This window comes from Plecotus auritus (assembly GCF_963455305.1).
Source record: "Plecotus auritus genome assembly, chromosome: 5".
NCBI classification, from domain to species: Eukaryota; Metazoa; Chordata; class Mammalia; order Chiroptera; family Vespertilionidae; genus Plecotus; species Plecotus auritus.
The window spans coordinates 50358766-50382964 of NC_137776.1; the positions used below are offsets into that span (position 1 = coordinate 50358766).

The following is a 24199-nucleotide window of genomic DNA, read 5'->3' on the forward strand; positions in this document are numbered from 1 at the left end:
AAATAAACTTAAAATGCTTTAAAATGCAGGTCAAGAAATTAGTTGTTTTAGAGGAAATTAGGCATATAAATACAAATTTCAGTACTAACACATTATTTCAGACAAAACGGGGGAAATAAATACAGTAACGTCTGCTTTCTATCCCATGCAAAGGATATTGGAGCAAAGAAAATGAAGGACAAAAGAGCAAGGTAGACTGCTACAAAAAAATAAGAAAAACAATAGTTGGTTTACTTCAATTCTCACTAATCTCATATTCCATCCATAATTACAAACCTAGAAAACCAAAAGCATAATTACATTGAGTTCAGACAAAATTAACTAAATGGTTTTGTTGAAAATGGAAATGAATATACCCAAATTTAATCTAGAGACTGTAGAATACCAAAATGATCTTATACTTCATGCTATAAAATATTTCTATTTTAATGTTCCCATATAATTGATCCAAAATCCCAACAGATTTATTTATAAACAGAAGGAAATTAGAATATAAAGCTAGTATTGAAAAAGTAAAATTAAGACCTTTTCTTGCTTTTCTTTCGCTTCTTCTTTTCTTTCTTGTGTTTTCGGGAATTTTTCCTATGTTTCTTTTTTCTTTTTTTTGATTTCTCTTCAGAAGCACTTTCAGAATCAGAAGAATCAGAAGAGGACTGAGAATCACTTGAGCTATCTGAGTCACTGGATGATGATGAGGAGGAGGATTTATGCCTTTTCTTTTCTTCTTTCTTAGCTTTCATAAAGAAACAAAAAGGTCTTTTGGTAAACACATTTTAGATAAACATTTTAAGTGGAAATTTATATTTTCTAAGTCCAGTATTTAATAGCTAGTCCATCTAGCTATTTGAACTGAGAGTTATAGGAAAGGAGTTAAGATTAGAATCCAGAGTTGTATCTATTGAAGGTCCCATTGGCTGTATAAGCCCATGGAATCATTTGGACTGGCCCTGCCAAGGCATTAGGGGTGAGTTAATTAAATGTTTGACCAAATATAGCAGGCTAATTTTTAAGTTGATAATTTTGTATAGCCTGAGAATGATGTTATAAACATCCAAATGGCCCTAAGCAGAAAAAAGGTTCCCCAACCTTATAGAATTTTTGAAAAAAATAACAGATAAATCTATAACAATAAACTACAATCTATAACAATAAACTAAATTAATTTGATAGCATAGTTTTTTCAAAAAAGCACAGAAGCAACATTTAAGAGTCCGAGGTTCTAATCTTCTTGTAGTGCTCAACTTTTTCTCTTATCAAGACTGCAGGTAGAATAGAAGAAAAACAGCAGGAAAATACTTTGCATGAATGTGAAAAGATAAGAAACATGATTTCATTAGCATGGACTTATGTTTCCATGCCTTAGCATTCCCCTAATGATTAAGAAATTTAGCCGTTTGAAAGTACTAACACAAATAAATTACTTTGAAAAGAGAATATAACAATTCAGTGGAGACCACAAGAGTAGACTTACAATAGAGGATGGTCATTTGACAATAATTAATAACTATGTTTTTGAGATCTCTACAAAAAATTCTTCAGATTAAAATCTTACTTTGGTTTAAGTAATAATTTTAAAAAGGGTCCCAAAAAATCAGATGCTTTAAGGACTAGTCAACTAACATAAATAAGTGAAGTTAACCTGGTATAATACAACAGAATTGGTGAAAGATGAAAAACTGCATAGAGCTTGACTTATCTAAAAGTATTCTAATTCAAACTATGGACTTAAAGAGTGAATTCAAGCCAAAGATGGGACACCATCGCTATATGGGTAACTACAATAAACTGGAACACATCAACTACATTAGAACCCATCTATATATATAAAAGTCTAAGTGACCAAACAACCAAAAGGACTGAATGACTGATCGACCTGTCACTATGATGCGCACTGACCACCAGGGGGCAAACGCTCAGTACAGGAGCTGCCCCCTGGTGGTCAGTGCACTCCGACAGCCAACCTCCCGTGGCCCCTTCCCCCCGGCCGGCCCACCAACTTCCCCTGGCACCAGCCAGCCTCAGCCCTGATCCCCACCTGTGCACGAATTCATGCATCAGGCCTCTAGTTAGTTAACGATACCAGTAAATAAAATATAAAGTATTTATACTGCTTTTTCTATTAAAACTGTACCACTGCTTAACTAAATAGTAAATGAAGGGAAGATGCTATTTATCAAAAGTATTCCAGTAATAAATGTAGGGATCAGAGTTTGTGTATCATCATTTTACAACTAATGAGGCACACTGATCACCAATGGCTGCTGCAGAGAACAAAGACAACCTATCCTGTGAGACCCTTGGTCCTATCAAAACATTAAAAAAAAAACCAAAAAACTGAATCTGATCAATTTTCTACAACTACAAAGCTAAAAGGAAATAGAAGTACAAAAGAATACATTACATAACATACAGGTGCAATCAGTAAAATCCAGCATGTATAATAATGGGAAACAAGACAGGACAAATGACCAAGGCATCTCAACAAATAAATCTCAAGGAAATATATAGGGAGATGGTGTTGGAATCTATTAAAAACAAAAAAACTTGTAAGATCAACCCCAATGTTTGAACTTTATTTGGATTCAAATATTAAAAAATTAACATTAATGAGACAATCAGAAATTGAAACAGTCAGAATTTTTTATATTTAGAAATATATGTGTGTATATATACATGTTCATATTATTATGGTATTGGTTTATTTTTTTTATTTTTATTGATTTCAGAGAGGAAGGGAAAGGAAAAGAGAGAGAAAGAGAAACATCAATGATGAGAGAGAATCATTAAATAGCTGCCTCTTGCACGCACCATACTGGGGATCAACCCCACAACCTGGCTATGTGCCCTGACCAGGAATAGAACCGTGACCACCCGGTTCATAGATTGACGCTCAACCACTGAGCCATGCTGGTGGAGCATGTACTGGTTATTTTTTAGAGTATCTTTTAGAAATAATTAAATAATTATCAATAAAATGTTATGCCCAGAATTTGCTTCAAGATAACAGAAAATGGAGAACTGGTCAGGTATAGGTAAAAAGAGACTGGCCAGAAATTAATTGTTGAAGCTGGGTAAATAACATGGTGTTTTGTTACAGCTGGTTTGTAACCTTTCCTTTAGACTCAGGAACACCTAAAGTTTTGGCACTTGGCCAAATCAATCTTGAAACTCTTAACTCAAAATTTATAGGAGTGTATTAATTCAAGGTAAGTGAGACTCTGGCTAAAGTTATTATATACTTGGTTAAGGACTTGTAGTTCACTGTCAAGACGACTTTTCTAGTATCACTCACATGCTGCTGCACTGAAGAATGGGGATAAGGTTAAAAAGCTGAAGTGACCCCAGAGGTAATGGCTTCTGCTACAACTGTGTTCCTCAGGACAATAAACATATTAAGTGTGAGATGCCTGGGACATATGCAAGCTCTGCCTGGAATTTATGAGATCTCCACTATGCTGCTGCTGTGCAAGCCATGCTGTTTTCTGTCCTGTATCATTTCTTAAAGTAAATAAACTTACTGCCGTGTGAAGCCTATCTTATCCCATGAGTTCAATTGTTAATCTGAACCCAAGACCACTGTTGCTGGTGAGGCTGAGTGAGCATACAAAAATGTAGAACCTGAAAAACCTACTTATACATACTAAAAACCTGAGGGATATTGTGGGAGGGAAGGGGGAAGGGAATCAAACTCAAATCTAAGAAAGAAAATAAATTGATAGTGAATATGTATAACTTTAAATAAAAATATCTGGGACCACATAATATGAAAGCAAAATAAAAATAGTACACATAAGCACAAAATATAGCTGTTAAAATTACTTGACAAAATATAGTAATGCTTTACCCCATGGTTAACACAGCTTTCTTCACCAGTTCTAACTTTTATATTTATTTTGCATTGGGATTCTTTCCCAAGAGAAATATACTGCGATTTGTTTATTTAAAAAGCAAGCCCATTCTCCCCACCAAATGTATTAAACATATTTCAAACACGATTTTTTAGTTTACATATCACTTTTCAAGGAAACATTTGTGTGAATCAAAATATCACAGTAATAGGGAAGGCCAAAACGAGATTATAACTATTTTTTAAAAAATATATTTTATTGTTTTTTTTTTTTAAATATATTTTATTGATTTTTTACAGAGAGGAAGAGAGAGGGATAGAGAGTCAGAAACATCGATGAGAGAGAGACATCGATCAGCTGCCTTCTGCACGCCCCCTACTGGGGATGTGCCCGCAACCCAGGTACATGCCCTTGACCGGAATCGAACCCGGGACCCTTCAGTCCGCAGGCCGACGCTCTATCCACTGAGCCAAACCGGCTAGGGCTATTTTATTGTTTTTTTTTATAGAGAGAAAGGGAGAGGGATAGAGAGTTAGAAACATCGATGAGAGAGACACCGATTCAGCTGCCTCCTGCACACCTCCTACTGGGGATGTGCCCGCAACCAAGGTACATGCCCTTGACTGGAATTGAACCTGGGACCTTTCAGTCCGCAGGCCGATGCTCTATCCACTGAGCCAAACTGGTTAGGGCTATAACTATTTTTTAAAATATATTTTTATTAATTTCAGAGAGGAAGAGGGAAAGATAGAAACATCAATGATGAGAAAGAATCATTGATTGGCTACCTTCTGCACGCCCCCCACTGGGGATCAAGCCTGCAACCCGGGCATGTGCCCTTGACTGGAATCAAACCTAAGACCCTTTAGTCTGCAGGTTGACGCTCTATCCACTGAGCCAAACTAAGGGCTATCTATAATAATAAAAGTGTAATATGCTAATTAAACTGGATGTCCTTCTGGACAAAGCCGGGGCTGCGAGGGAAGTTCGGTCCCGGGTGCCAGAGGGAAGCCGGTGCTGGCAGCTGGGGGAAGGAAGGCCTACTCTTGCACGAATTTTGTGCATTGGGCCTCTAGTTTTTTTACATTGATCTTAGAGAGGAAGGAAAGAGGAGAGAGAGAGGGAAAGGGAGAGGGAGGGACAGAGGGGGAGAGAGGAAGGGAGAGAAGGAGGGGGGGGGTGAGAGAAAGATATCAATTTGTCGCCTCCCATAGGTGCCCTGACCAGGGCTGGAACCAGCAACTCCATCATGTGCCCTGACTAGAAATCGAACCCAAGTCCTTCCGGTGCATGGGAGACACTCCAACCAACCAAGCCTCACAGGCCAGGGTGAGATTATAACTATTTTTATGGTAATACTAGAGGCCCAGTGCATGAAATTCGGCCCTCAGCCCAGCCTGCACCCTCTCCAATCTGGGACCCCTTGTGGGATGTCTGACTGCCGGTTTAGGCCTGATCCCAGTGATTGGGCCTAAACCGGCAGTCAGACATCCCTCTCACAATCCTGGACCTCTGGCTCCTAATTGCTCACCTGCCTGCCTGCCTGGTTGTCCCTAACTGCCCCCTCACTGCCGGCCTGATTGCCCCTCACTGCCTCTGTGTGCCGGCCTGATCACCCCTAACTGACCCCCTGCCGGCCTGGTCGCCCCTAACTGCCGGCCAGGTTGTCCCCAACTGTCCCCTCCCTGCCGGCCTGGTCGCTCCTAACTACCCCCCCCCCCGCCAACCTGGTCACCCCTTACTGCCCCCCCCTGCTGATCTGGTTGCCCCTAACTGCCCCCCCTGCTGGCCTGGTCACCCCTAACTGCCCCCCGCTGCCAGCCAGGTTGCCCCCAACTGCCCCCTCCTGCCGACCTGGTCGCCCCTAACTGCACTCCCCCCCCAACTGGCCTGGTCCCCTCTTACTGCCCCCCTGCTGGCCTGGTCACCCCCAACTGCCCCCCGCCACCGGCCTGGTCGTAGGCAGCCATCTTGTGAGGTTATGAGGGTTAATTTGCATATTACCGCTTTATTATATAGGATCATCTGCCTGAGTATCATACACATCAACTATAAAAGGAAAATATACTGTGTTTTAGAAAAGATGCCTTGAAAGAGGGTTTAGAAAGTGCAAAAGTTGAAAAAATTCCTCCTTTTCATATTTGTCAGTATTGCTTTATGTGCAAAATTTAATTTAATTTACTAGTACATGTCCTTTTCCTAGGTATCTGTTCAGAATGAAAAAGAATCTGATTGGGGGAAAAACGGTAGTAAAAAATAGGTGAGTAAAAAGGCAAAAATTAGAGACATCACAACATCAGTATTAAACTACATTCTACTAATAGAATGTTGCTTTAGTTTCAAAATCTGTGTTAACCTAAATTGAAAAATATTATCTAGGCACGTGAATCTGACTGAAATATTATCCTTCTCAAATCAACAAGTATGTTTAACTGGTTAGTATTAGACATATACACAAAATGAGGCCAAGACATGGAGAGGAAGAATTGTAGAATATATGGAGAAGTTCCATAGGGAACTTTACAAGACAATCTATTTGGAAAATAAGATCAACAAGTGTGAATTCAATAGCAAATAGCATCGGGAAATAGACACTTAATACATTTTTCTAGAAACTCTGACTCTATTAATTGTATACGAATTTAGCAGTATGGTCAAAAAGTACACAAGTAGAGTGGAAATGCTTTGTAGAACTACAGTCAGTTTTGTTACACAACATATGTATTCCTATAAATCTCTGTGCTATGGAAAACCATACAATAAAACCACATGGCTTATGGGGAAAATGGTGTTGGGATAGAAAATTCAAAAATTTCAGTGACACATTTTTAAAAGATAGAAAACTACTAAAATTGCAACAGCTTTACACATATTAAATGGTTAAGAATTATATAAATATGACAATAAACAAGGCACTTTACTCTGAAAAAGATCTGAGGTTTTCTTGTGGAAGTGAACATGAGAAGGGCTGCAGCTAGTGAGTTACTGTAAAGTAGTGGAAGAAGAGTGATCTGAAATCAGACGGAAAGTTTTAGCAGACTATGCTTAATAACACAGGTGATGAGCTGAGGCAGCTTAGCAGATGTTTGAGGTGTGTGCATGTGTGATTTTTGTGTATTCCTATGAAGCTGTTCAGCTGGGTATGACTTTCTGCACTCAGTGTTTGTTATAGACAAGATCAAACAGACAGAGGCAAAGGTGAAATTGCTAAGTTCAAATTGTTTTATAATCTACATATATAAAAAGCCAGCAACCAGAACGCCGGAACGACCGGCTGCTATGATGCCCACTGCGACCAGCAAACCAGCCTGATTGGGGGGTGGGGCCACCTCCTGCAGCCCCTCCCCCCGGCCAGCCCTACCCCCAATGGGCCCCCACCATTGGCCCACAGCCCCTCCCCCTGGCCCCACCCACAATCAGCCCTCACCACCCCATGGGTGTGCAGCCCCTCCCCCCAGCCAGCTCCACCCCTGATCGCCCCCCCCACCAATCGGGGGTGGGGCTGGCCAGCCAACCTCCCCTGGCCCCTCCCCATCCCCACGGCTGGCCCCGCCCCCAATCGCCCCCCCCCCAACCGGGGGCGGGACCCGCCGGCTATTCACCCATGGCTCCTACCCCCAGCCGGCCTGGTCCTGATCTGGCCCCAATTGGGGCCAGAGCGGCTGGACCCCACCCGTGCATGAATTCATGCACTGGGCCTCTAGTACATAAATCAAATGGAATAAATCTATGATTTCAAAACAAGTAGTACAGCAGAATTGATTATATTAGGATTAGAAACAGGGTCAGGAAAAAGTAGTGAAAATATCTGCAGAGTACTTACAAACTGCTAAGCATTGAACAAAGTCCTTTATAGGTATAATTTAAGGATGAGTATATTCTGTATTTTAAGAGATGATTTTTACATAAGGTAAAAAGCTTCAACAAAGGAATGGAGCAATTCTGAACAAGATGAAATAGATCCATCCCTCCCTAACATTAGAGAGTGTGGCAAAATAGGTTTAGTTGTTTGAATGGAAAATATGCAATAATTAATAAATAATACAAAAATAAAGTCTGTGTTTGTATACTCACAACTGTAAACCATGGTGGACCGGCAGAGCTGTTTTACCACAAGAATGAAGCTCAGGAATACATGCACAACTCTAGGATGATTGATATGCAAACCAAAATGATTGGACAAGCATTGGAGCTCCTTGATCTGCCTGATGAGAAGCCCTGTTTCCTGTTGGATACTGGCTGCGGTACTGGGCTGAGTGGAGATTATCTCTGATGAGGGGCACTATTGGGTGGGCATCAACATCAGCCTTGCCATGCTGGATGAGGCTCTGGACTGAGAAGCACAAGGAGACCTACTTCTTGGGGGCCAGTGCCAGGGCATCCCCTTCAAACTGGGCTCCTCTGATGGTTGTATCAGCATTTCTACTGTTTAATGGCTCTGTAATGCTAACAAGAAGTCTGACATTCCTATCAAGTGCCTGTACTGCTTTTTTTCTCCTCTTTATTCTTTGCTGGTCTGTGGAGCCTGAGCTGTTCTGCAGCTATACCCTGAGAACTCGGAGCAGTTGGAGCTGATTACAACCCAGGCTATCAGGGCTGGTTTCACTGGTGATGTGGTGGTGGACTAACCCAACAGTGCCCAAGCAAAGAAGTTCTACCTCTGTTTTCTGGACCATTGACCTTTCTGCCAAAGGGCCTGAATGAAATTAAGGAAGAGGAGGAGGCAAGGGAATACAGTTGGTCCTCAGGTTACATCAGAGATCCGTTCCTACAGCGTGACATAAGGTGATTTTCACCATAAGTCGGAACCCACCTACATAAGCACCCACGTCACTCACATGGAGCACATACACAGCAGTAATGAAGTGAAACAGTAAAAAAAATTTAAAAGATAACAATTCCCGACCTTTACTTGTGGTAAATAAATAATAAAAAACGTAAAGCACATATGTACATACGTCGAAATGACAGAACTTATTTTTTTAATAAATGGGAGATGGTGACGTAACCACGAAACGACGTACGTCGAGTCCAACATAACTTGAGGACTGTCTGTAATCACTTAATAGAAAAATAAATACAAACAACTTTGTAAGAAAGGCTGAGCCCTGACCGGTTTGGCTCAGTGGATAGAGCGTCGGCTTGCGGACTCAAGGGTCCCAGGTTCGATTCCAGTCAAGGGCATGTACCTTGGTTGCAGGCACATCCCCAGTGGGGGGTGTGCAGGAGGCAGGTGATTGATGTTTCTCTTTCATCGATGTTTCTAACTCTCTCTCCCTCTCCCTTCCTCTCTGTAAAAACATCAATAAAATAATAATAAAAAAAGGTTGACATTAGACATTTTAGAGAAATGTGAATTAAAATTAGCTTTTTAAAAACCTATTATTGGCCCTAGCTGGTTTGGCTCAGTGGATAGAGCATCAGCCTTTGGACTGAAGGGACCCCGGTTGGATTCTGGTCAAGGGCATTTACCCGGGTTGTGGGCTTGAGCCCCAGTAGGGGGTGTGCAGGAGGCAGCTAATCAGTGATTCTCTCTTATCATTGATGTTTCTATCTCTCTTTCCTTATATTTCCTTTTATTCTAGTGGCAATGTCTACCAAAATTACAAATGCATGACTTCTATAATCTTTTAATTCCATTTCTAGAAATGTATCTTTACAGTCAACATTTGCATACATGTAAAATGATATACAAAATATGGGAATGGGAACTGATGGGCAGAGATGGAAGACTTTTACCAACTATCCTTTTATGCTTTCTAAATTTTGAACCGAATAAATGTATTAAATTTAAAAGTAGAATTTATTTTTATTCTCACCCAAGGATATGTTTTTTGTGTTTTTTAAAGAGAGAAAGGAAGGGAGAGAGAAACATTGATCAGCTACCTCCTGACAAACCCTCAACCTAAGTATGTGCCTTGACTAGGAATCGAACCTTGAACCTTTTTTTTTTAACTTCTCTTTTTTAAAATATGTATATATATATATATTTGTATTTGTATTGATTTCAGAGAGGAAGAAAGAGGGAAAGAGAGAAACATCAATGATGAAAGAGAATCACTGATCAGCCTCCTCCTCCATGCCCCCCACTGGGGGCCAGCAACCCAGGCATGTGCCCTGACCTGGAATCGAACTGTGATTTTTTGGTTCATAGGTCAAGACACTCAAGCACTGAGCCATGCTAGCTGGGTAAACCTGTAACCTTTTTTGTGTACAGGACAATGCTCCAACCAACTGAACTACCAGGCCAGGGCTAAAAATAGAAAATTTTAAACTTTCAAGTATGACAATTGTTTCCATTCCTTCCTCCAAAAAACCCTACCTCCTGCCTAATAACTTGTACAAAATCGATTTCAAAGTAGCTTTTACAAAAATAAATATCCTTAAGACACAGGTATTGACTTTACTAACAACAACCAAACTCCAGAACATTTTACTTGTAAAAACCTAAGGTAAGAAAATGCTGCCTGAAACCTATATAATTTAATTTACTAAGGTAACCACAATAAATTCAATAAGGAAAAAAAGACAGAAAATGATACCTTTCATGCTTGAGATCTATAGACACAATGAACTTCAAGTGAAACCTTTATGTTGAAGAAAATCTCTAGACCATCATCAAAATAAATTTTGAAATAGAGAAAACTATCCCTAAAATAGGTCTCCTTTAGATATTTTTATTCCACACTAGTGGCCTGGTGCACGAAATTCGTGCACATTAAAAGGGGATTAATTAGAGGAAATATTTTAATATTGCTATTTGCCCTTTCTCTATAATAGAAGTGTCAGAGATGAAAGAATATTAGTAAAATGTATATGAAAATCTTCCACCTGTCAGAGTCTGGGGCACATCCAAGGACCCAGAGTCAAGTCCTCACCCACCCACAGTGCCTTAAAATCATGCGAGACCCAGACCCAGCCGGCCCCACCCTTGTCAAGCCCTGCAGGGCGGGGGGTGCAGCCTCAGGTCCCCCAGCACACCTCAGGTGCCCAGGCCAGGTGCCAAGGCGGGGGGCATGGCCTGAGGTCCCCTGGTCTGGTGCCAGGGCGGGGGACACGGCCTGAGGTCCCTTGGCCCAGTGCCGGGGCAGGGGGCATGGCCTGAGGTCCCCCAGCCCGGGCCAGGGAGGGGGGCATGCCTTGAGGTCCCCCGTCAAGCCCCACTGGGTGGGGGACACAGCCTGAGATCACCCGTCAAGCCCTGCCAGGTGGGAGATGTGGCCTGAAATCCCCCATCAAGCTCTGCCAGGCAGGGGGCATGGTCTGAGATCCCCTGTCAAGCCCCACCGGGCAAGGGGTAAAGCCTCAGATCCCTGCTGATTGTTCATTAAGGCTCATTACGGCAACTCAGCCTCTGCTGTGGGTGCAGCCATCTTGTGTTACGGAAACCCCGCCTCCACTGTGGGCGCCGCTAGCTTTGTGACGGTGATGGTCAATTTGCATATTCCATCTTTATTAGATAGGATTACTGTCTCCTCTTTCAAACATTTCTAAATTTAACATCCCACTGTTTTCCAGTAAAAGACCATCATCACAGCTCTTAATTCCTGGGTAAGGACACTGAAATAGAACCCTGTCACCATAGTCTCTCTGGTGTTCTCCACTGTCTCCTCAGTACAAGATTCACCAGCTGCTTCCTGTACTGTATTCTTCTTTCTGTACTGCCAAGCAATGTGTTTCCTGCCACATATATGCAAAATTTCTGCTCATATAACTATTTATTTATTGCAATAATTCAGAACTTATGTTTCGGTGTACTCTTTAATGTAGCAATGACTCTGTCTCTTGTTCCATGGCCATGGTGGACAGACCTCTCTTAATAACAACTGAAGTGAACTCTGAAAAGACCAGTATAACCTGAGGTCATGCCAGGTCCAAAAAAACAGGAAATACCTTAATCAAGGCAGTAGTTTCATTTTCTGGAGCTCTGTGTTCTATCCTGCACTAATATGCCCCCTGAAAGCCTCTACAGGGATGTACTTTTTATTAGTCTCTAGTTTCCACCTCAGCATCTGTTGAAGGTTCTTCTGACTCTGAACCTTCTCAAGCACATTCAAATAGCCACAAAAAGCAGAATTTCCAATCTTGGAACAGCAAAGGGAGAAAGGCCCCAGAAGATTGCCCAGACTCACCAAGACCATTTACAGGTGGGCCCAGACAGTCAGATTTCTTCAGAAGTCTTTTTGTTTTCTTTCATGAAGTTAGAAAAAGAAAAAAAAAAGATTCTGTATTTATTTCTTTTTAAACTGGGGTATAAATCTCTCAAACAAGGTTTTAAATGTAATGATGGTGAACACCACAGTGTTGCACAAAGCTTTTTGACTATTCACAATTTAAAATTGTAAGGAGGCCATGAAATTTATAAATTGAATGTAAGACACAGCTCTGCCTAAAAAAAGATTATATAGATGCATGACAAAATCCATTCTGACCAATATTCTAAATGGTAACTGAAGGACTGTAGACTAACATGTGCCAAACTGTGCGCTCAAACATAATGGTATTTTCCTCTTTCCACAGTGTTATCCAGAATAGCGCAGGCATGGTTGGAAACAAATCTAACCTCTTCAAGAACTATGGGGAGACATTAATCTTCCCCAACTGCTGAAACTGGTAAGGGCAAAGTTTGCTACCTTAACATGAGGCTGAGGAACACACACTAAGATGCTACATCAACTTTCAGTACAGCTTCCTGGCCACAACAGCATGGGCAAAATTAGCATTTATCTCTTCAGGTGAAAAGACATTATAAGAGCACAAATAATATATAAAGAGTGACATTCATTTATTTTCTCTTCCTTTCAGCAAATATTCAAACACTGATCCTTTAATACCCCCAAAACCCCACAAAAAACCGTTGTAACAGTTACTAGAGAATCTATGATAACAGTTTATGATTTAAAATGTAACCTTTTTAAAATTACTTAAATCTCTAAATATTCCACATAGCAGTCTTAACTTTTATAAGCAGAAAATAGATCCTGGCACAGAGACCTTAGAGACTACAAAATGTAAGGAGAAGAAAAAACTATAATCAGTATAGAATAAAAGATGAAGATTTCCTAGATGATATGGTGGAAAATAATATCTTAAAACCAAAATATTCCAATTGTACAAGTGACACTCTCAAGGATTAAATATAAGTAGGTTCAGGGTCTAAAATTTGCAAATAATACAGATGGCTTATTAGTTTTTTTCTTTTTAAACAATGTATAAGGGTATGTAAATGTCTAATCACCATGCTGTATTCCTAAAACTCATATAGTAATTGTATGTCAGCTATAATTAAAAGTTTAAAAAAAATTTTAAATTAAAGATACTCAACAACTATTCTTTTATTTAAACCCTTACTCGAAGATATGCTTTTCATTGATTCTAGAGAGAGAAAAAAACATCAATGTGAGAGAGATACATCAATGCGTTGCCTCCTGGACGCACCCCAACCAGGACTGAACCCACAACCTGGGTATGTGCCCTCAACCCTTCGGTGCATGGGATGATGTTCTAGCCAACTGAGCCACACAAGCCAGGGCAACACCTCATACTTTTTCTACTTTTATTGACTTCAGAGAAAAAGGGAGAGGGAGAGATAGAAACATCAATGATGAGAGAGAATCATTGATTGGCTGCCTCCTGCATGCCCCACACTGGGGATCAAGCCCACAATCCAGGCATGTGCCCTGATTGGGAATTGAATCGTGACTTCCTGGTTCACAGGTCGACACTCAATCACTGAGCCATGCCAGGTGGGCCAACACCTCTTTCTTTACTGAATCTTCATGAACACAAGGCATGCATTATACCTGTTGTTTGTAAATAAAGATAGGTAGGCAGACTCATGAACACTAAGAAGTTATATACACGGTCCCATTATGAGTTGCAGCATATATACCTGAAATGGTTTATGAGGTACATATCTGGTATGACAAAAAAGGAAAGGAATCTATCAGAATCAAAATTAAGCGCAGAGACAGAAAATAAAAAATAAGCCTTCTCTATGACCATACTGGGTCTTTCAAAATTAAAACAAAACTAATAGTGCGTATTTCTTTTATAGATATGTTGATTTCAGAGAGAGAGAGAAACATCAATGATGAGAGAGAATCACTGATCAGCTGCCTCCTGCACGCCCCTTACTGGGGACCAAGCACACAACCTGAGCATGTACCCTGACCAGGAACTGAACCTTGATTTCCTGGTTCATAGGTCAATGCTCAACCATTGAGCCACGCCAGCCGGGCAAAATGTGCATATTTCTAAATGTTAGAGGAACTCAGTATACCTAAAACTTGAGAAGAGAATGTTCTACTTAAGTCAATTCTGAAAGGACTGTTAAAGACTAATGGCTTAGTGACATAACAGAAAAAGCTCTAGATTTGGAGCCAGCAAACTAACTTGGGTTTGAGGCGTAGTTCCCTGATGCGGTAAATATATCTTCATCTGTAAAATAGGGGAAATATTATAGGACTTTTGTGAAGATCAGAAAATATTATAGATGACTCTTGCCTTTGTTAACCATGAAAAACTAAATATTGATGTTATTGGTCCCTAGACTAGTAAGAATAGTCAGTTCAACATTTTATCACTTTTTACACAAATTTGAAGGTAATTCCACTATTTCTAGAGTGTCATCTGTAATAAATGGTAGCAGTTACATATTTGATATGTAATATAAAGACTTAAAATATTTACTTAAAGTTCTTACCATTTCAGATAATATCATATCAAACTATTAGTCACGGTAACTTTAATTGTCCTGAACTAAATAAAAGAAGTTTTTCAAACATGCCAGATGCTTCTGAATCTAAGAGTACATGAAGGGGAAATAATTTATTCCCCTAAAGTTTCTTAGTCTATGTTATTCTCCTCAATTGTCATCTTTTTTCCACTCTTTATTTCCCTAGAAAATAATTATTTTCCACGCTACCTAGACAACTAAGTTTTTTTAAAGTTCCCCCCCGCCCTCCGCAAAAAGCTGGAAGCAGGACAAATTACTGCTAACTAATAATAAGAAAAAGTAAGTTGTTCTGTGGTAAATGAACAATGTATGAAATAAAACAAAACATGTTTTTAAAAAATGACATTTAAAAAACAAAAATATATTCAAAACACAAAATCCAAATATTTATATCCACTTTAATGTGAACCTTATGCCAACTATTTAGAGTGTCTGCTGTTTTGTATGCATAAGAATTATCAAAATATGTATTTGTTCTTACCTTTAGATTTGGGAATTAGCTCTCCACAACTGAGTATCCGCACCTCAGCAAATGGTTTGCTAGCTGCATCTGTTTTCTGATTTTCTATCTCCCTCACAACTTCTTGACCAGAAATCACTTGCCCAAAAACAACATGATGCCTAAAGAGTCACATAAAAGTGATTAAATAAAAGCTTCTTATTTTAATATTAATTTAAAGTAGGTTATAAAATTAATTAAAATATTTACCCATCTAAATGAGGAGTTGGTTTTGTTGTTCTTTTGAAAATCATCAGACAGAAGAATAAAAACAAAGTCAGAGAAAAACAAAGTTAGCATCTCTACAAAGGAAAAGAAAATAACTGCATTGGAAACAAAGTTGTACAAACAAATCATACATCTTAACATAATACTTATTACATTATCCTTAAATAGAATAGAATGCAATATGCTTTCCACATAATGAATTTTCAAAAACTTGTTCTGATTATAAAAGTAATACCTACACATCGCTGAAAACTTACATGTATTTAAAGTTAACATTTTGGTGTTATTTCTATCCATCCATGTTCTTTGCATGTGACTGGGTTCTTACTGAATATTCATGGTTGTATATTGTTTTACTATATGGACATATCAAAATTTGTCAAACCATTCCACTAGTTAATGGTTTAACAATAGTATTTTTAATCTTAACATTTTAAATAGTTAAATCACAGATCATATTCTGATAGCTCTCACACATTTCCTGTTGAACCTGAACAGAAACATATAGTGTTTATAAATTGTTAAATTACCTGTCGATGTTTAAAATTTTGGATGCTTTTACATAAAAATCCAGATTTTAGACCTTCTGAAAACCGGGAAGATGTAAAACCTGGCACATGGAAATAGTTGGCCAGACTGAGAATCCCTGCCTTCTTTAATACAGGAATTAATAGTTTGGTTTCTTGTCCCAGTAGTCTTTACTTATATTATTTCTTAAGACCTGTAGCTTTTTGAGTTTGTTACCTGTGTCATAAGTAAACTTCATGTTGAAGAGAGATCTTGATTAAAACTTTGGATAAAACCCCAAGAAAGAAAAAATTCCTTTTTTTGTGAATAAAATATATTTTTAAAATCCTTTCTTTTTCCATATCAGCCTTAAAAGCTTTGTGGTTAAAAGAAGGCTGCTACTTAAGTAGCTAGTAGGACATACTAGATGGGCATTGTATAAGATTTATTATTTTTAAAAAATCTTATCAAAAAAGACATTAAAATTTTGGAAGTAGAAACGCCATTTAAATTAAATAATAGTTAGCCCTAGCTGATTTGGCTCAGTGGATAGAGCACTGGCCTATGGACTGAAGGGTCCCAGGTTAGATTCCGGTCAAGGGCACATGCCCAGGTAGTGGGCTCGATTCCCAGTAGGGGGCGTGCAGAAGGCAGCAGATCAATGACTCTCTCTCATCATTGATGTTTCTATCTCTCTCTCCCTCTCCCTTCCTCTCTGAAATCAATAAAAATATATTTGGGAAAAAAAAAAAAGTTAACCATTGGTTAAAGCACATACAATACTACTAGAAAAAATTCTAACATATACATTTATTTTTAAAAGTCCACCTTACTTTTTTTTTTTTTTAATATATTTTATTGATTTCTTACAGAGAGGAAAGGGAGAGGATAGATAGTTAGAAACATCGATGAGAGAGAAACATCGATCAGCTGCCTCCTGCACACCTCCCACTGGGGATGTGCCTGCAACCCAGGTACATGCCCTTGACTAGAATCGAACCCGGGACCCTTCAGTCCGCAGGCCGACGCTCTATCCATTGAGCCAAACCAGTCAGGGCCCACCTTACTTTTAAAACTAATAACCCACTGTTTCCTCACTGTTAATAGCTATGCTTACTTGAACTTGCTAAAAGCACCTAGAAATATAAAAACCTAGGTGTATACCTTGTATGTATTATGTTATATTCAATGTGCAGGCGTGTGTGTGTGTGTGTGTGTGTGTGTGTGTGTGTGTAATCTGCATCTAGATACAGTTAATCCTCACTCCAAAGAATTCATATTTGCAAGTTTACTTGCTCACTAGAATTTATTTGTAGTCCCTAAAGCAATTTTATAGTTATTTTCATGGTCATTCTCAGATTGGTGAAAAAGGTTGTTGGTGAGAAATATGGAAAAATGGGAACTCTTATAACAGTGCTGGTAGAAACATAAAATGATGTAACCACTGTGAAAAACATCCTGATGGCTTCTCAAAAAGCTAAAAGTGCTCTGGTTGGTGGGGCTCAGTTGGTTGTCCCGTGCACCAAAAGGTTGCTTGTTTGATTTCCAGTCAGGGCACATGCCCAAGTTGAGGAAGCCTATCAATGTTTAGCTCTCTCACATTAATGCTTCTCTTTCTTTCCCTTCCTTTCTCTCTAAAAATCAATTTTAAAAGTCTTTTAAAAGAAGTTAAACGTAAATTTCCACATGACCCAGCAGTTCCGACTCCTAGGTATGCAGCCAAAAGAATTGAAAACGGGAACTCGTGGAAAGAGGTAAGATGAAATCAACACTTAGAGGGAAGATTCAATGAATATACTTGAAAGATGTTATGAACTTAATAAAGATTTTGGTTAGCACAGAAGAATTTTATCTAAAAAAGGAAAATCAATTATCATGCCCAGTGTAAAGGATCTGATAAAATTGGCACTTACTGCTGATACTAAACTATAAATCTTTTTGGAAGTCAATGCAACAATATACAAAGAAAAACTTAAAAATGTGTAAAACAGCCCTAACTGGTTTGGCTCAGTGGATAGAGTGTCGGCCTGTGGACTGAAGGGTCCCAGGTTTGATTCTGGTCAAGGGCATGTACCTTGGTTGCGGGCACATCCCCAGTAGGGGGTGTGCAGGAGGCAGCTGATCGATGTTTCTCTCATCGATGTTTCTAACTCTCTATCCCTCTCCCTTCCTCTCTGTAAAAAAAAAAATAAAAAAGTGTAAAACAGCCCAGCCAGTGTGGCTCAGTGGTTGAGCATGGACCATAAACCAGGTCAGGGTTAGATTCCAGTTCAGGACACATGCCCGATGGCAGGCTCGATCCCCAGTGGGAAGCATGCAGGAGGTAGCCGATCAATGATTCTGTCATCATTGATGTTTCTATCACTTCCTCAATAAAAATATATTTTTAAGAAAATGTGTAAAACATTTCAGTAAGTAAACTTGCAGCAACTTATAAAAAATAAATAATTAAAATACATCAAATAATAGGCACAACAATGTTTATTGCAGCAATTTGGAAAAAAAGGAACTAAACCAAATGTTCAAAAATTAGGTTAATTACCCGGCCAGGTTGACTCAGTGGGTTGGAGCATTGTCCCATTCACCAAAAAGGTTACAGGTTCAATTCAGGGCACATACCTAGGTTGCGGGTTCCATCCCTGTTTGATACACATACAGGAGGTAACCAATCGGTATTTCTTTCTCACATTGATGTTTCTCTCTCTCTCAAATCAATACATATTCTCAGGTGAGAATAAAATATATATATAGGTTAATTATATAAATAAAGCACTGTACTTTCAAACAATGAACTAACATGTAGCTATTAAAATGTTAATATTTAGTGATGTGCAAAGAGATTTATATTATATTTGAAAGTTGATTATAATAGTCTATATACAACACTCACTCTACATACGTTTTTATTAGAAAGATGCTCTGGGGATGGGATTGTTTCCTTCTTTTCATTTGTATGGTCTAACTTTTCTTTCTTTCTTTCTTTTAAATATATTTTTATTGATTTCAGAGAGGAAGGGAGAGCCAAACTGGGTAGGGCTGTGTGGTCTAACTTTTCTACAAAAAAACACAATAAAGTTGTTTTTTTGTTTGTTTTTAATATATTTTTGTTGATTTTTTACAGAGAGGAAGGGAGAGGGATAGAGAGTTAGAAACATTGATCAGCTGCCTCTTGCACACCTCCTACTGGGGATCAAGCCTGCAACCAAGGTACATGCCCTCAACCAGAATCAAACCCGGGACCATTCAGTCCACGGCCCGACGCTCTATCCGCTGAGCCAAACCAGTCAGGCTAAAGTTGTTTTTGTTGGGAGAAAAAAAAAAAAAAAAAAAAAAAAAAAATCAGGCCCAGACAGGGTGGCTAAGTGGTTGAGCGTTGACCTATGAACCAGGAGGTCAGGGATCGATTCTGGTCAAGGACACATGCCCGGGTTGTGGGCTCAATCCCCAGTGGGGAGCGGGGGTGTGTGTGTGCGCAGGGGGCAGCTGATCAATGATTCCTCTCATCACTGATGTTTCTATCTCTCTCTCCCTTTCCCTTCCTCTCTGAAGTCGATAAAAAAATATTTTTAAAAAATAAATAAAAAAGAAAAAAATCAGAAACTCTTATGGTGTGGGACAAAAGTAGGTTTACAGTTGTGAGTACACGAAACAGTTTATTCCTGTATTACTGTTTATTAATTATTGTATTACTTTCCATATAAACAACTGTAACCTACTTTTCTACCACCCTGTATACACATAATAGAGTACTATGCAGCTGCAAAAAAAGAATGAGAAAGGATCTGGAGTGATTTCTAGGACATATTGTTAAGTGAAAAGAGCAAAATATTATAAATATACTACCTACTGCACAAGAAAAAAGGGAAAATAAGAAAATATATATGTATCTGTGTTTATGTTTGCATAAAGAAATATAGGAAGATAAACCAGAAACTAATGAGGTTGGTTACTAGCATGGATAGCTGGATATGGGGTGAAAAAATGGGAATGGAGGAAAGAGTTAGGTGAGAGTGATACCTCAACAGAATTTTAATTTTGACATTTGGAATCATGTTAATGTTTTATAAACTTTAAAAATGCAAAAAAAAAAAAAAAACACACACAAAAAACAGAACAAAACAAAACAAAACAACATGGGGAGAGGGAGAACTAAAGGAAATGTAATCAGAAACAAATGACCCTAACATGTTTTGAGTCATAAAACCACATAAAATTCACACCAAAAAATACTAATCCAAGTAACTTTTAAACATGGTAACTTAACTACATACTCTATGTCCAAAGAAAAAGTAACTATACATAAATAGTGAACTCTAGTTAATAGACTATTTTCAGTGATATAGAATGGCAATTTTTTGTTTTTTTTTAGGATTCATTGAGTAGAAATTTTGAAGATAAATGGAAGCCAGGTGTTTCACTGTTGAAGAAGAGTTACAAATATGGAATGGAAAAACACTAGAATACACATGGTGCTGATGGACTTAGTTCTTCTCAGAGCAGGAGAGTTTAAGGCTCTTGAAAGGGAGAGCAAATCTGTTCCCATAGGACAGTGGTTGGCAAACTGCGGCTCACGAGCCACATGCGGCTCTTTGGCCCCTTGAGTGTGGCTCTTCCACAAAATAACACGTGCAGGCGCGCACGCACAGTGCGATTGAAACTTCGTGGCCCATGCGCAGAAGTCAGTTTTCGGCTCTCAAAAGAAATTTCAATTGTTGTACTGTTGATATTTGGCTCTGTTGACTAATGAGTTTGCCGACCACTGCCATAGGACATGATAAAAAATATATATTACTAATAAGAGCTCTGGGTCACAATTTTTTAATAGTAGAATTACAAAACATCAGTAGTATTAGCTTTGGAGTTACAAATATATTTTAGTGAGTAGGCAAATTCACATATACAGAATCTTAATGAGGACTGATTTTATTTTACTTTTTGTAATTATGTAATTTATGGAGAGATACTCTGTAAATATCCTATTCCTTGTTAAATATACCCTCTAGACCAGCCAGCATGGCTCAGTGGTTGAGGGTTGACCCATGAACCAGGAGGTCACAGTTCGATTCCCCGTCAGGGCACATGCCCGGGTTGGGGCCTCAATCCCCAGTGTGGGCGTGCAGGAGGCAGCTGATCGATGATTATCTCTCATTATTGATGTTTCTCCCTCCCTCCCTCCCTCTCCCTTCCTGTCTGAAATCAATAAAAATTTATTTAAAAAGAAAAAATATAGTTTTTAAAAATACATATGCCCACTAAATTTACCACCTAAAGATAACACTTTCCTTAATCAATTATTACTGAGATGACTGCAAATATGGTGATTTTTCTACTGCATCATTCCTTTTACATTAATGAGTTGATATTCTACTAAGGAACAGCTTTTGTGTTTCCCATTATTCACTCATTTTTTATATCTATGGACTCCTGGGCTTGTTTTATTTGACAATCCAACACTTTTTGATGGTCAAATTGTCCTAATATGGCCAGTGGCAACACCACCCCTTCAAACTGGCTCCTGTCTTCTTGACAAGTTTTCATCATTTGAAAACTTTAGTAGTACAATTCACCTCCCCTTTCAATAATATTCCCTTCTTCAACAATTCCTTGTTCTCCCTTCTTTAAAAATGCTCACCCCTTATGGGGCCCTCCTCTATTTATTAGGGATCAAGGGCAGGCACACAGAAAAATGACACACCAAGAGAAATATTTTCAGCTATCAGATCATAAATACTTACATGAAAAACTGAGAACCATTTGTATCCTTCCCTCTGTTGGCCATTGACAAGAGAAATTCTTTGTTGTGTTTAACAGCAAAACTCTCATCTACAAAGAAGCAAAATTTTCAGTTACATTACTTATAAACTACCCCCCAAAATTATTTCCACTCCTCTTCATGTCTTATGTCCATGTCATGTGCTCTTTATTACCAGAAAAATTTAAATAAAAGTCAGATTATAGGGAGAGGTGGGGGAAATAAGAGATCAACTGAAGGACTTGTATGCATGCATATAAGAGTATCCAACGGATGCAAAACATTGGGGGATGAGGGCATGTATGGGAGTGGGGTGGGGGGGGTAATGGTAAGATATGTACACATATAATACCTTAATAAAAATTTGAAAAAAAAAAAAAGTCAGATTAAAAGAAGAATCAAATATTAAGCAATTTCCTTCCCCACCTTTTTAAAGTTTTTTTTTTTAAAAAACCTCACCACAGGATATGTTTATTGATTTTAGAGAGGAAGGTACAGAGAAACATGATGAGACAGAAATGTTGATCAGTGGCCTCCTGTATGTATGTGCGCCCTGACCGAGGATGGAACCTACAACCCAGACACATGCCCTGACCAGGAATTGAACCCGTAAGCTTTTTGTGTATGGAACCACACTCCAACCAATCAAGCCACCCAGTTGGGGCTCTACATCTTTTTAGATTAAAATATTTCTAATTTTCAATCCCTTGCTATAAACTCCAATTAGTCTATCAATCCCCTTTCTTTCCATTTACATTTGTCCTTTATGTTTTTTTGGAAAAGGCAAATTTGTTTGTTTAAACAAAAAAAAATGACTTTCCTAAAAAGCAAGAGAAGAATCCAGATAGAATTTTTTTTATATTGCCCCCCCCGTTTAAGAATTGAAAATAAGGAATGCTTCACAAATTTGTGCATTATCCTTGTGCATAATCTTCTCTGTATTATTCCAATTTTAGTATCTGTGCTGCCAAAGCCATACTATTTATTTTAGTTCTGAGCTCAAAGGGTACATATTATTCTGAGCATAAAGAGGTACTATTTAACTTAATCTCTGCCACAGCATCACTTAGTGCAGTGGTCGGCAAACTCATTTGTCAACAGAGCCAAATATCAACAGTACAATGATTGAAATTTCTTTTGAGAGCCAAATTTTTTAAACTTAAACTTCTTCTAACACGACTTCTTCAAAATAGACTCGCACAGGCCGTGGTATTTTGTGGAAGAGCCATACTCAAGGGGCCAAAGAGCCGCATGTGGCTCGCGAGCCGCAGTTTGCTGACCACGGACTTAGTGCAAAGAGTAGCTTGCCTTACAATCTTGTATTAGAATGAAAACTAAGCAAGTGAAATTTGAAACAAAATTCACTGAATATCAAAGGTGAAAGAAAGATGGATAACAAGAAATATTTCCCCATTCACACGTTCATAGTCTTTCAAATGATCTTCACATCAATAAAAAATTCCAGCGAGAAAACTCAAATCTGGGAAAAATGTTACAGCTAAATTTTGGAATATCAAGGATAGTCTAAAAAATTTTTCACAGGAAAATGGACCCAAAATTTGGATATTGTTACTAAGAAATACTGCTGAATCACCTTTAATAAAGGTTAAGATCATTCAATATCCATTTATGGTAAAGACTCTCAACAAAGTGGGTACAGAGAGAATATGCCGCAATATAATAAAGGCCATATGTGACAAACCCACAGCTATGGGATACTGAATGGTAAAAAGCTGAAAGCTTTCCCTCTAAGATCAGAATGAGATAAGGATGACCACTCTTGCCACTTTTATTCAATAGTAGAGGCCCAGTGTACCAATTCGCGCACCGGTGTGGTCCCTTGGCCTGGCCTGCACCCTCTCGCAATCTGGGACCCCACGGGGAATGTCAGAGCCGGTTTCAGCCTAATCCCCGCAGGCCAGGCCGAGGGACCCCACTGGTGCACAATTGGGGCCAGGGAGGGACCTTGGGAGGGCTCCAGGGTGTGTCCGGCCGTCTCTCCCAGTCCTCATTGGCTGGACCCCAGCAGCAAGCTAACCTACTGGTTGTCAGTGCACGTCATAGTGACTGGTCCAATGGTCAAATGAACGGTCAGACACTTAGCATATTAGGCTCGGACATCCCTTGCAATTGGGGACTGTTGGCTCCTAACCACTCGCCTGCCTGCCTACCTGATCACCCCTAACCACTCTGCCTGCCTGCCTGATCGCCCCTAACCACCTCTGCTCGCCTGCCTGCCTGACCACCTCTAACTGCCTCTGCCTTGGCCCCCGCCGCTGCAGCTTCGTCTGGAAGGATGTCATTCGGCTGTCCGGTCTAATTAGCATATTACACCTTTTTTATTATAGATCACTGAAATCCTTCAAATAGTATGATATATGTATGTCTTACATCAAAAACAAAAATTCTATCTCTATAAAAAGTCTGTAATTTAAAAAATATATTTTTTTTATTGATTTTTAGAGAGGTAAGAAGAGGGAGAGAGAAAGAGAAACATCAATGTGAGAGCAGAACATTAGTTGGCTGCCTCTTGCATGCTACCTACTAGGGATAGAAACTGCAACCTGGGCTTTGTGCCTTGATTAGGAATTGAACTAGCAACCTTTTGGTGCATGGTACAATGCCCA

General features: G+C 39.1%; 1 protein-coding gene and 1 pseudogene across 15 annotated transcripts in view; one reads left to right on the top strand and one right to left on the bottom strand.

The window, feature by feature from the left end:
• Nucleotides 1-24199, bottom strand: part of PPIG (peptidylprolyl isomerase G) — a 45986-nt gene that overhangs the window by 10132 nt on the left and 11655 nt on the right. For 13 of the 14 annotated variants that reach the window (XM_080670181.1, XM_080670177.1, XM_080670184.1 and 10 more), the window contains 4 exons: nt 21556-21643; nt 15296-15325; nt 15068-15207; nt 526-733 (listed from right to left, as the gene is read on the bottom strand). In XM_080670181.1, coding sequence (XP_080526307.1) covers nt 526-733; nt 15068-15207; nt 15296-15325; nt 21556-21643 — 466 coding nt within the window. Of the gene's footprint in view, nt 1-525; nt 734-11980; nt 12034-15067; nt 15208-15295; nt 15326-21555; nt 21644-24199 lie in introns of those variants that run through there. The other variant, XM_080670182.1, reaches the window with a different exon arrangement.
• LOC308249524 (18S rRNA (guanine-N(7))-methyltransferase-like) lies at nt 1720-8637 on the top strand (annotated as a pseudogene). Its single transcript has 2 exons — nt 1720-1771; nt 7904-8637. The product of its transcript is annotated as an 18S rRNA (guanine-N(7))-methyltransferase-like (transcript).